The 14,196-nt window shown below is 28.4% G+C and overlaps 1 protein-coding gene across 7 annotated transcripts; it reads right to left on the reverse strand.

Moving 5' to 3' along the window:
* Positions 1 to 361: 361 nt before the first annotated feature.
* On the reverse strand, positions 362 to 13,156 carry Orp8 (Oxysterol-binding protein-related protein 8). 7 transcript variants are annotated; one of them, XM_085481823.1, is made up of 18 exons: positions 12,687 to 13,156; positions 12,098 to 12,500; positions 11,626 to 11,768; positions 9,663 to 9,797; positions 7,801 to 7,850; positions 7,366 to 7,596; positions 7,145 to 7,289; positions 6,682 to 6,915; positions 4,792 to 5,354; positions 4,432 to 4,610; positions 4,174 to 4,351; positions 3,882 to 3,978; positions 3,585 to 3,781; positions 3,339 to 3,464; positions 3,028 to 3,276; positions 2,784 to 2,951; positions 1,633 to 1,808; positions 362 to 1,494 (listed from the first exon to the last, which is right to left on the reverse strand). In XM_085481823.1, exons 3-18 carry the CDS (start codon positions 11,759 to 11,761, stop codon positions 1,263 to 1,265), a joined length of 3,096 nt encoding a protein of 1,031 aa, XP_085337949.1. In that variant the 5' UTR covers positions 11,762 to 11,768; positions 12,098 to 12,500; positions 12,687 to 13,156; the 3' UTR covers positions 362 to 1,262. The 7 variants fall into 7 exon arrangements, with proteins under 7 accessions (XP_085337949.1, XP_085337948.1, XP_085337947.1 ...); XM_085481822.1 differs by having other exon boundaries at positions 12,098 to 12,539; XM_085481821.1 differs by having other exon boundaries at positions 12,098 to 12,558.
* Positions 13,157 to 14,196: the final 1,040 nt, after the last annotated feature.

Below are 14,196 nucleotides of genomic sequence, written 5' to 3' on the forward strand. Positions count from 1 at the left end.
ATTGATATCTTAATAAAATAAAATATATATACATTAAGAAAAAAATTTTTGATTCAATCTTCATTATATAAAAATATCACCATGATAATAAAAAATTGTGCATTATAAATAATGACAAAAATTATTTTTAACACACAATTAAGAAATATTAATGTTTTATGAATTATTATAACATATTAAAAAATCACTTGTCACTTTCACAAATATATATACTGTATATATACATATATATGTGATATGAAATACACAGATACTTTCTTATATCATATATTTCCTAAATTATTTGTAATTTTTGGCAATTAAGGAAATCCATTTCTATCTAATATATAATTGGGGTCACATACATGTTCATAGAGAACAGTTTGTTAAATTATATTATTTTATTGAATTTAAAATTTCCAAAAATTACATAAATATCCTCGAACTAATTGAAAAAAATTATGGATTATTATATCGAATGTAATATCAAACGAATTGCATAGATTCTTTTATAGACAAATTTGAACTATTGCTATCGTTGAGATATCACATGAATAAGCTTAGGGATAAATAAAATAATATCATAAGCTCTTTCTACCGGAGTTTTCAAGAAAAATTTTTATCAATCTGTAAGCACATAGAATATTTGATGTCCTCTATTATAACGCAAGTTAATCAATATATCAATAACAGAGTTTATCAATTGACGTAAAACATATAACGATTTAATATAAAACATTATTGTAACATGATATCACACTGAAATCAAATTACAATATGTGCTATTATATTATATATTAATACATAATTAAATATAATAAATTTATAATAAATTAACTATAAAAGTGACGACGGAACATTTTTGTACAACAATCATACGATTATATTACAATTTGGTACTGGCGGGTTGCAATAAAAATTAGATTAGTAATTCGAGAACAATATCTTCTCACATTAATTAAGCCCTATATACAATATAAGCTCATATAGACTGTTAGCTCCTGTATTTGACATTTTGTATTTTTGCAACTATGACAAAATACCATTGCACTGAATCTACATTGCGTGGATTCTTATATTTTCTAATAATATTTTATTTCTACATAGATAAGTGTTCCACAAATATTGTTTTAAAATAAAAATTATAATTATATTTCTCCCAACACAATTTGTCTCACCATGATCATGAAATAGATACCAACACCACTCTGTGAGAATTTTAGGACAAAAAATTGATACGCATAATTCAAGTGACAAGTAACAAAATAACGTTACTAAAATTTTCAACCTTTCATAGGATTGTTGCTCCATGCACTTAGAAAGTATTGCACTGAGAAAACGATAATAACAATAAGTATAGTATCCACGAAGCTCTTAAACATACTTATGTTGTGATGCTGTTCAGCAGACTCTCTTTGTTTCTTGCAAACTTGTTCTACAATATGCTGTATACGATTTAGTTTTTCGCCATGTTCCAACATTTGACTCTCTACTTCTTTCATTATGACTATTATTCTAAAAAGAATATATATATAAGCTTTTGTATATTTATATATGTATGAGCTTGTATTATAAGAAACTGCGTTCTATGTATAAAAATTGTGTATGCATTACTTTAAATGTATATTTTTTATTATATCTAAATAATCTTACCTAGCAGTCGAACGTCTTCTTTTTCCTAATGATTGACTAGAATCAGTATGCGCCTCTGCAGACGAGCTCCCAGAATCATGAGCTGTCTCTGACATAGGCATATTATTAGACAACTGCCTCTTTGAAGATTTGAGTACTGATAAGGATGAACGTGACTCAGCTTGTAGTAATGGAATCTGCAATTATTATTTACATAAAATTTAAATTAATTATTAACAAGTTTATAATAAATGCATGAATAATAAATAATACATTTTTTAAGAAGTTTAATAAATAACAATAATATGTGAAAGATTAATGAGAATAATCTTCTTTAGATCTTGAAATTATTAAATAATTTTCTTTAAAACTATATATCTCGTGTTCTTTTTGCTCTGATTAGTTGTTCAATATTTAAGTTAAACAAATAATTTCTAGTTAAATATTGAAGAAATATATGTGTACATAGTTGATTAATATGTAAATAACAATACAATGATATAATTCAATAACAAATAATACTATAAAGAAAATAAAGAATATTGTAATGTTGATTTTAAAAAAAGACGAAGATTTTATAAGAAATATTAAAAATTGTATAAAAAGAACAAGCAAGATTATTAGGATCTCGATGCAATCCTTTATGTTATATTTCTTTTCTAATAAAAGCAACATATGTCTTATATATAAACTGCTGTTTCAGAAAAGATGATAATATGTACAAGACATTTAAAATTATACAGAAAATTATAAACTATTATATAAATCTATGTGAAATTTTTTAGAATGTGTGTACACACACATTTAAAACTTACTTGAATATAATTTCAAATTTTTCTAACTTGTGTAATTTGTTAAAACTTATAATGTAGTACTAAGACTAAAGAAATATATCACTCTACAGAGAAGCTATGTTAAATTAATACATACAATAAAAATTAGATTAATAAATTGCAAGTCGAGAAAAATAGATTTATTACAAATATCAAAAATGTATACAATCTATTCAAATCCATTAATAGTAAATAAAATAAGGCAAGTATAATTGTATGTGACTGCTTATTAGCACTGTCGAAAAAGAGGAAAATAGATACACAAAGCAGTTAAAAGTAATGTTATTTATATATATAGATGTTAAAACGGCATGCAAATTAGATCTTACATCGCTGTACCTGTGATTGTGGATCAGTAGACACAATACTGCCAGTACGCATAATAGGTGTTTTATGTCTAGTTTTTGTGCGTACTACATAATTTTCTTCATATTGTACTACATCATTTCTTGGATCCCATGGTCTTACATCAGCATGCCGATAGACCCAATTTCCCGTTATAATATCCTAAATAATAGAAATTATATTAATTTACAAATCATAAATCATATCAATAAATATATACAATATAAAAGCCATATACTTGAACAAAATATTTTGGAATCCATTCTTGCGCGAGACTTTTCCGTTCTTTAGCACGTTCCCTTTGTGCTTCTTCGAGTTGAGTTTTAGCCTCGGTAGCAGCGAGTTGATCGTCACTATTAATGGCTTGTGTAACAGCATACCACAATTTTTCACTTTCCCATTGCCCCTGATATTCCAAAGGAACAGTAAACTTCTTTAACCTGTTCTTACGTATTTCTGGAGTTGGATTAAAGAATACACTTTCTTGCTGTAAAATAAAGATATATATTAATAATTAGCAAAGAAATTATCAATTAAGATTGAACTTACTCCTGTTCGCTTGTCTGTTATTAAAATTAGTCCATCCCAATATCCCGATATAGTAGTTAGAGTTTCTTTCCCCAGACGTATTCGTCCTACAACTTGATTCATTAATTCTGCACCACCGAGGAATGGCTAAAAATATAAATTAAATATTTTGAATTGTTATATATTGTCAATAACATTTTTTATTATATATATATTTTTTTAAATTAAATTATATAATTTTATTAAAAAGAAATAGAATATTGTTACCTTGAGTTTAAATTCTAATTCGGTATGATAACCGGTTTTCTCGCATATTATGTTTACTTTTCCACCAAGTTCCATAGACAATGTTCCCATAAGAATACCTTTACAATGTGCATAAGGAATTGTCATTGTATAATCTTCACCTCTTGGTAGCATTGTTAATACAGCAACACCATCTAAAACTGCAGAAGTTGAATTTCCTGTAAAAAAGAAATTGTGCTATAAGTTATATCATTATATTAAAAAGATATTAGTACAGAGCCTATGTCATTCTATATTAAATAGCAAAGAAATACTTGCCATAAAATTTAGACTTTGCAATAATTGTAGCGCTAATAGTAAATCCATCTTGGCGATTTGTTACATAGAATCCTGAGATAGGTGGATGATGTGATAACTAGGAAGACATTTAGACACATACATTAAGGTAGAACATAACACAATATATCTATACAAAAGAAATAAATTGTATGTAGATTCTGGCTTAATAAAAGAAATTCGTCATTAAAATTAAAGTAAATTGATTCGGTGACATTTTGATAATATAGAGACTTCAATATCGTTAATAAATAAATATTTTTCGAATTGTTACTTGTTCAGCTAAGTAGAATGTTCTTGAACCATTAGGATGTTGCCAATAACAGCGAAATGTTTCGCCTAAAAGCGGATTGTATGGCTTTTTCAGGCCTTGCGGTTTCTTATAAAATCCCGATAAGTACCATTTTACTACAGCCTTCATACGCGTAAATGCATCATCTTCCAGTACTGCTCTGTAAAAAACAATAAAGAAAATTTCTTATATGCGATCTATAAATAAATCACAATATAAATATATTATACTATATCTTACTGAGACAATAAATCAGCATGATAATAAGAATCGGCTAGTTTTTCCAGAAATGAACGTGGTTCCAAAATAAAAGTTGGCAATACAACTTTAGACAGATCCATGCCAGGACGAACTTGCTTCATCAAGAACCATATCAAAGACTTTTGTTCTTCTTGCAGTTCCGTGACGACTTCACCGGCCTAATAATAATAATATAATATAGAGGTAGATACAAAATATATAAAATACATTTATGATGAAATCAAAATAAATCGAGAAATTTTGATCACACAAAATGCAATAAATTATAAGTATCTCATTATTTTCCAACGTGATATGTTTATGTTCTAATTAAAAATTATATTGCAATTGAATACTTACTGTTCCAAGAACTTCGTTTTCATTCGAAACGTATGGTGTTTCAGTGATTGGTTCTGATGATTGATCTTCCTTGGCTGATGTCTCAGACTCGCTATCCGAAGCACTGATTTCAGCATCAGCTGCTACTCCATTTTCGGGCTGACTAATATCGTCCAGGTCTGTATGCGAGATGTACACAGGATCTAGCGTTACTACTTGACGGGTATCGTACTCTAAGACATATACAGAAGGAACAGTCATGTGACGTGCTGAGGAAATAGGTAGGTTTGGCGCGGAAACAGGAAACTGTGAAGAACCAGACGACTGATTATCACTGTTATCTGGTTCTTCATTGGATATCAAAGACACAACGTTTTCTTGATCTGTGCCATGTATCGGAGATCGTTCAAGTAACTGTTTCTCCCAATAAGCGACCGCATGATAAAGCTGTTGGAACATTGGAGTTGGTGAGGGACAAACGCTCCTAGGATCACGAATTATAGCAGGAGAAAGTGGCTGCGGACACGATAACAAGCGCCTTTGAGGTGTTGTAGGCGTACGCGGGGCATAACGTTTTAAATATACTACTGGCGCAAAAAGCAAGGTAAGGTATTGGATAACAAATAAAAAGGGAAAAGTATAATAGTAAACAATCATTATTTATATCATTTTTTATAAACTTAATTACTTAAAATATTAATTTCACATACTAATCTTTGTAAACCAAGATTTAAATGTTTTCTAGAAAGAAACACATGCAATGTATTTTTGCACTAAATGTATATCCAGTATAAACTTGTCAAATTTTAATAACAATTTTTTTAATAATTTGCATACTACTTTTGTTGATACCAATAGTTTTTAAATTTAAGCAATTAAAAAATAATCTTCTGCAATTAAAAGATGAAAATAGATAACAAAATCTTATTTTTTATTTTATGTAATAAAAATAGTTTTGACTATAAGTTAAACTTTAAAGCCATTGTATATAAATAATAAGATCATGTAATACTACAGCAATGAAAAATGTGACATATCTTTCTTATTAACTATTTACATTAATAAAAAATATTTGAAATCATATTTGTATTACACGTGAATCTGTATAAATTACTATATATTATTAAAATTTTCATTGCAACTTTTGTTTGGTTATGCAAAACTTATAAAAAAATAAGCAATCTAAAACCAATTACTTTTATCAATAGTATTGCAAATTGACAAATCACCATGCATCATTTACAGATTGTACTTATACAATATACTTTTCTAATTCAAAGACATCTTCTCATGATTTCAATTCTCTATTTATACTGTTCCATCAAAAACCTCAATTGCTGTCCTGCTTTTGTTTTGTTTTAACATATAATTAATGTATATTATATGGGCATGTTCCAATTATTTTTATTACTACCAGTGCTGAAAATATATAATATACTATATACATAAGATAAACTATAACTTTTCAGTACTGGCAGTGTATATCGGAACATGCCCTATGTTGAATGTTAATAATGCTATTTAATAATGAAAATATATTATTCATAAGATCAGATTTTAATTATAATAAATGAAATTTTATATAGTAATGATCTACACTAAAATGTAACTTTGACAAAATCTTAATATACATTAATATATATGTTCTCTATTCTCTCAAAGTTAAAATTTGAAACAGACTTTACTTTAATAAAAATAGAAAATACAAACACATTTAATAAACATTTTTTTCTATGAAATAATTTCTCAAATTAATTAATCTATGTACAAAAATATATATATACATAAAAATCTAGAATATCCTGTACATGTATTGCTGGATATTTCATTTTATGAAAATTTTATCTTAAATGTAACATATTCCATTATACTTAAATATCGCTAATACAAAGCTTTGTCAATGATACTAACCATGATCATCAAAGTGTTTTTCATAATCAGCTTCGCTCCACTGGGTTTCATGTGTAGTCGTTGTATCGTGTGGTATATCGTGTGGTAAAGGACGTGGTAGTGCGCTTGTTGAGCGCACTATTAATGAAGAACAACGTAACGATAATTCAAGTGCATCTAACCAACATTTGCCCGCTGCTTGGGACGGTGCTCGGAAGATTAAGTAAGACGTTGGTAAAGGTTGTACAACGGCACCTAGGAAATATTAACTTGTTAATTATAAGGCTAAAATTATTTTCTTAACATATCTAGTTACATGAAATATATATATAATATTATAATAACTTAAATATATATTTTATTAATATATTGCATAAAAATCGAATTATTATTTTTAAAAACATAGATTCATATTTAATTTAGCAGAAACGCATAAAAATAATTTTATTCGTAACATATTAATAATTAAAATATGATAACATACCAATAGCTTCTTTTTCTGGTCCTCGAGGAGCCCATATAGACTGTTCTAAGGGATGAAATAATTTAAAACAAAATCCATCTTTCTTACTCGGGCGTTCTATGACTTGACATGTATTAAGTAATACAGTTCCCACCCAATGGTTACTCTGTAATAAAGATATAAGAAGTAGTTATAAAAAGAAAATAAATATGGCATAATTGAAGAAAAATGTAAACAAAAACCTTTGTTTTTGGACTTTTGTACAACAGCAATAATCCAGGTTTCAGAATACACCACAATTTGGTCCAACTTTTCAATGTACCGCGAACTTTTAGCCAATCACTCATAACAATAACAGTCGGGTCTTTAAAAGAGCTTAAAAGTTCGTTGGCCACTCTTTTCTTCTCCATCCGATAATTCTTTCTTTGGGCCTTATACGATTCTTTTCGTGTTAATTTGCAGGAATCCAACGACTGAAAACATTATCAAAAAGTTTTACATATTATTTAAATTAAAAATAGTTTATATTTTATATTTAAAATAATAAAAATGCAAAATGTATATTTTTTAATTATATCTCTTGAAAAAAGCTATGTATATGCTTATATTTCACTATTAAACGTGCTAATTAGAAAAGTTTTCTGTGATAATTAGTTGCGTCTAAAATAGGAAATTACCTTATCTGAAGAATTGTCGACTTTTTGACCTTCACCCATTCCAGAAAGTCCTATAACATGTGTAATATTGCATTACTTGTTAGTAAAATTTATTTTATATAATAATGATCAGATGGTAAACAAAACTGGAAAAAATTATATACCATTAGAATTTAAAATATGTATATAGTATGTCTTTTAGTATATGTATAGGATTTATAATTAAAATTTTAATGTATTTAACACAAATTTCTTCAATATAAGTTATTACTATTTTTAAATACATGTTTCTTACGCCCAATAAATTATCTAATTAAGAGTTTAATATGTTATTAATTTTGCATACCTTGTATATATGTATAAAAAATTATATATTTATATATTATTTATATATATCCTTTATGTTTTATATAAATTTATATACAATTTTCTTATAAATTATTAAGATATGTAAATTTTTATAAAATTAAACTTAATGAAATAGAACAAAGTTTTATATTTTTAGAAAGAAATAATGCATGTTTTACACACTCTAAAAATAAAAAAAATACCACACTATAATAAAAAGATGTAAACGGTAGAAAGATACATAATATCATTTCTCATTTTAATCTTATATACATTGAATCGCCTACTCACACATTCATCCAATCAGAATAGTATAAAGTAACACAGATATTATATATACTTTTCGTATTTTAATTAAACAAATCAAGATAATCATTCTTTCGTCCTGATTTGTATGTGTCATACATTTTAATTAATATTTAGCTTATTCAATGTATGCTTCAATTAGTAAATATAGCCAAAATCAATATTCTTTTTATATATGCTTCATGTCTGAAGTAAACTAAGATTCATAAAATAAATATCTTACAGAAAATATATAAAAGTAAAAATGATAATTTTCAACATAAACAGATAATAATAAAACTTATCTTGATTTGTATTATATAGGTATATCACACAAATGAGAGTTATACTATAAATTATCTATTTTTGTATACAAATATATATTAATTTACTAACGCATTTTTAATTATATATATACAATATAAAAATTAGATTATTAAAAAATTAATACTATTTTAAATATTATTTTTAATATTATATTAATATATGCATAATATGTAAAATGCTTTTTGCAAGATTTGCATCAAATCTTAAAAATACATTTTAATATAAATTTTATTTCGAATTTTTATTTTTCCAATTCTTCCTTGGTGCATTATTATCAGAGATATGAGCCAATTAGATTTTATTGCAATAAAATCACATGCTTGAAGGAATTTAATATACACAAAAAATATTTAATATTAAAAATACAAATATTTGCAAAAAGAGAGCATGCAATAAATTTTTAAGAGGAAATTATAAGTTTAGGTATTTGATTCATAAAAAAATGCAAACCTCATAAAATAGCTCATACAAATACAAATGAGACGCATTTATTATACTAAAAATTACATAAATAAGGTCTATATATACATATTTACATGTATATACACCCCATGTATACTTTTTTTTATATCAATAATAATTAAATAAAGATTTTATGCAAGCTTATTTTGTGAAGAAAGCAAGTGTAAAGTGCGGAAAGCGTTAAAATATAACAAGCATTAAATAATATTGTTATATAAAGAGCTTAAAGCTTATAAAATAAAATTGCACATAAAATAAAATGTAACATATGTTTAGAAAAAAATGCTTTGTAAAAGCCACACATGGTTTCAAATTTTTTTTTAGCACATATGTGTTTCTAATATACTGCAGAAATAAAAGCAATGCCAACAAAAGTTTTGGAAGCTGCCGAAATCCGTTCAATTATCCCAGATTATAAATAAAATGATGTATTACTTTCGAAAATATTTCTAGGTTTATACCTGGAGAAACTGGAGGTGCACCGGTTGTAATATTTACGCTTGTTGAAAGGGACTCAGTTGATGGAAGTTTAGGTATTGGTGTAGATTGTGCTTGAACTTGAACGCTGCTTCGTCGATGTTGTCGATCCGCTGGTTCTATATATTTAGCATTCATTCAGTTGCACTCACAATGTTTAACATTTTATATCATAGTAGAAACAGAAAACGTTTCAAACAACTGATTGATCAATCAATGACTGACTTATTTGATATATATGTAATAGTCAGATTTATATTTGCTACATTACAAACAAGTATTAACATATAATATAACAGAAAAAATATTACAATATTATTACTTTCTGCAATGAGACAAGATAAAAGTTGCTAAAAAAGTTGTTCAAAAATATGTAATTGTTTACAAATAAATTTTAAGAAAGATATTGTCAACATACTTTGCTATAAAAAGAAGAAAAATATCTCGCATGCTTGAATCATACATGCACAATGAAGCATGCTTTAAATAGTTACATGCAGTTCATTTTACAAGAAATGCAAGTTACATATTATAAATATAATTAAAATAAGAATTAAATTAACATATTCAAAATACATTAACATAGTCTAGATAGTAATACACCAACTCATATTGTTATAAGTATTTCAAGGAATGTTATCTCAATGCAAACCTTCCAAAAAACATTCTATATACAAATATCTGTATTAAGTTGTTTGAATTAAAGACATTGTTTTTCTATTGTGTTTATTATCGAGTTTATTATCTAGTTTTATACATACATATATGTATCGTCTTTTGTATATGAAATAATGTATATGTTTAAATCATAAGAGACTTATCATGAAGAATGTTATATAAAATAATAAATTAGTTTAAGTTAATCTTTTAATGTTATCTGTAAGAATTCTTAGCCTGTCTCTAAAAGTGTATATATTGTCTTCATTGTATATTAAAAGAAAAAATGGAAAGTGGGTCATAAAGCATAAAGTTATTATGCTACAACAAACTACGGTGCTTATAGTACTATGGATTCCTACTACAATATGAGAACAGTTTGTTAGACTCTCAAGAGTATTGATTTCCATTTTACCAACAGTTAGACTTGCTACAGTATGTATTTCATTCATATTAATGAGCTGCCATAACGTATCCTCATTGACAAGTTTATAATAACTAGTTTTATACATAAGATGTGTCACAGATCAAAGAGCTATGCAAACAATACAGAACAATACAGAGTATGTATGCTATTAATATATTAATATAATATATTATATAATATTTTTATCTCGAATTAATATATTCTCATAACTTTTCAATTTTTTTAAATTAAAATTATTTTAAAAGGTGTAACTTATTGTGGAATTATTCATCGCATCTTGTGAAATTTATTTGACTTAAAAATAAATTGATTTTTTTAAAGGAAACACCCATGCATCCATAGAGAACAGACTACACATACATAAACTTTGTGGTTTGTACAAGTGTTCATATTATATAAACATAAAAATTGTATATAATTTGTGACAGCATTACATAAACTCTAGTAAGTCTTACAACACTTTAATAATAGAGCACAGTTTTGCAGAGACATGCTACAATGACATCTATATTTTTAATTTACATCAGTTCAAATGTCAATGACAAATTTTAATTTTAGTAAGTTCACAAATATTGCAATGTCTTTTTCTAAAATATATATACTTTTTACATATTTGCAAATACAATTGTTATACACAGTTAAAAATAGTTTTTAAATTGACATTTTTACTGTGCTTAATTGCTTATTAATTGCTTTGTACATATTGTCACAAACAGATATATAAATATAATTAATGTTATCATAAAGTATTTTATAATGATAATAACCTTATGATAAACTTATCTACATTATAGCATATTCAATATATTCCTAACAAAATATGAAAATGTTAAAACAATATTGCTATATCATAATGTACTTACGACTAAGAGATCTGCTGACATTTGGCGGTGTCATCGTCTTAAAGGCATCCACTGAACTTCCAAGAGGTACAGAATGAGTTTCTGCTTGTAAACGCTGATGTTCTCCACCAGGTACAACAATTGGTTGCGAACTCATTGTGAATCTAGGATCGACAAGCCAGAGAACATAAATTTCAATATAAAACATTTGAGCAACTTTTTGTATATATAATTTATATAGAACTTTATATATCTACTTGATTAAACTTTATTAAATTTAATGAATATGCACAATCAATCAATTATAAATATATATAAATATATATATATATATATATATTAACTAGATAGACATATCACAAATATGAGCACATAGTAATAAAGAGAAACGATATTTAAATGATGTATAAACACAGAAGAGAAGCTGCGCAAAGTGTATATTTACATTCACTTCTCATTCATTATACAACTGTTACGTAGTGTAGAAACTCACCTTGTTTGGGAACGATGGTTTGCACGACAAATGTATCAGTCCATCGCAATAATTCATGCACAGAGGACAATTAGAGCACATAAATAAAGCGCGACATCGCCTATTATTTTTCCGACACTCGCTGAAGCACTTCTTCCTCTTCGAGAGCGTCGAATTCGCTTCTTCGTCGTCGCGTTTCTCACTGCTCCGACCAAGTGCAACCCAGACGACGACGACGACGACGAACACGTCGCGTATAGGATAACGCGTGGACGGTGGTCTTTTGACAGGACGGCGCGGAAAAACGTGGGCGCAAATTGCGTTGTACCATCTGATCAGCAACGACGACGACGACGATGACGGGTGCCTCTAGAACGTCGACGTAAACCTTGCGGACGGCTCTGCAACTCGGCTGCAACTGCAACTGCGCGCGTGCAACGTCTAGCGTTTTAGCGTGTACGTCCTGTAAAGCAGCACCGCAACTGCGCGATGCGCAGTACTCCGGAGGAATTAAAGACACAGAAAAAAAGAGGAGAAAAAAACACGTCAAGAGGAGGAGGTGGAGGTGGACCGGCCGCAACCTCTACACACATGTATACATAATACATACGGTTTAATTCGACAAAAACATCGTACACTCCTCGTCTTCGTCTACGTCTCTTTCTTTCTCTCTCTCTCTCTTTCTCTGACGTATGTACGTGCGTACGTATACAATACGTTCCTTCTTCCCCGACTGCTCTCTCTCTCTGCAACGTACTTATATATCTTCCTCGATTATTTTTTTTTTTTTTTTACGTCCGCGTAGAAGCCTCAGTTTTTCCAACGGAGACGGTCGAGCGCTTCGCTGGAATGTCCGGCGAGTGTTTGAAAGCACAGCCGGTCGTAGATGATGACGTTACGCGCACGCGGGCCCAATTGAATAGCTCGTCCTTATCACTTTCATCTCCGCTCGCCATCGCCATCTCTCGCTTTCCCTCTCTTTTCTCTGCCTCTCCCTCTCTTTCTCTTTCTTTGAGAAGACCGATCGATATCGCTTTGATACGCTGTGAATTTTTAACAATCGCTATTAATGCAGTTTTACGCCCCTCCCACACCGGTTCTAATAAAGAAACTCGATATTCTTCTTTATCTACGTCGTATATATTTATATATATATATATATATATATATATATATATATATATATATATAGCGAGGCGGTGTTGTAATTCAAAGAGACACCGCACAGCTCTCCAATCATCGAGATTAATTAAAATGAAAAAATAATCAAGAGCTGATTAACCGCAAGATTAATCCAGAATCCTGTTCAAGTTTCAACTGGTCTTAGGATGGAATCTCGTTTCTGTCAGTTTGAACGAGAGATTAATCCGATATAGATATATATTATTCCATTTAATTAAATTATTGAAAAATTTTCAAACACATACAGAGACTTTTATGTTTATAGCTAATCTTGTGCGCATGAACGTTATAAATATCTTATATAAATATATATACTTTGCCACATTTAGCTCTAAAATTTTGAACGAGTTAAGGGTCGGCAGTACCACAGATTAATAGACAGATCGCCAAAGGCCTGCCTAAAGAAGAGACCGCCATCTTCGTGCGATAGACTTTGCCCCTTACCGACACACTTTGCCCCTGGTTCGAGTCCGTGCTAAATTCGTAGACTTGAACCAAAAGACTTTGCCCCTGGTTCGAGTCCGTGCTAAATTTCGTAGACTCGACCAAAAGACTTTGCCCCTGGTGCAAGTCCAGGCTAAATTCGTTTGACATTACCAACAGACTTTGCCCCTGGTGCGAATCCAGGCTAATTGATCATGAGACCAATTTGAGAGATTTGGCCCCCGTTGTGTGTGTGTGTGTGTGTGTGAGAGAGAGAGAGAGAGAGAGAGAGAGTGAGAGAGAATATTTTACATATATGCATATATATATATAAAATTTATTAAATATAAAAAATATATTTTTTACACATAAAATGTTTTTTTATTGAAATAATCACGATTTTAAATGTGATATAACACAGTGTTCAAAAATTTTTTAATTAAATTTTTTAATTAAATTTTATTAAAGAAAATTACTTGAAATTTTTTACATTAAGAATTTAAAGGCTCCTTATT

This window comes from Nylanderia fulva, unplaced genomic scaffold, assembly GCF_048542155.1.
Source record: "Nylanderia fulva isolate GAGA-0341 unplaced genomic scaffold, ASM4854215v1 Scaffold19, whole genome shotgun sequence".
Classification (NCBI taxonomy): Eukaryota; Metazoa; Arthropoda; class Insecta; order Hymenoptera; family Formicidae; genus Nylanderia; species Nylanderia fulva.

Excerpts from the sequence above, each read along its gene's own strand:
- Orp8 (XM_085481823.1), bottom strand. The coding sequence starts at position 11,761 with ATGAGTTCGCAACCAATTGTTGTACCTGGTGGAGAACATCAGCGTTTA. Across the intron at positions 2,952-3,027 it reads TTCCAAAATATTTTGTTCAA|GATATTATAACGGGAAATTG; the intron begins GTATATGGCTTT and ends TCTATTATTTAG. Across the intron at positions 1,495-1,632 it reads AGAAGACGTTCGACTGCTAG|AATAATAGTCATAATGAAAG; the intron begins GTAAGATTATTT and ends TATTCTTTTTAG.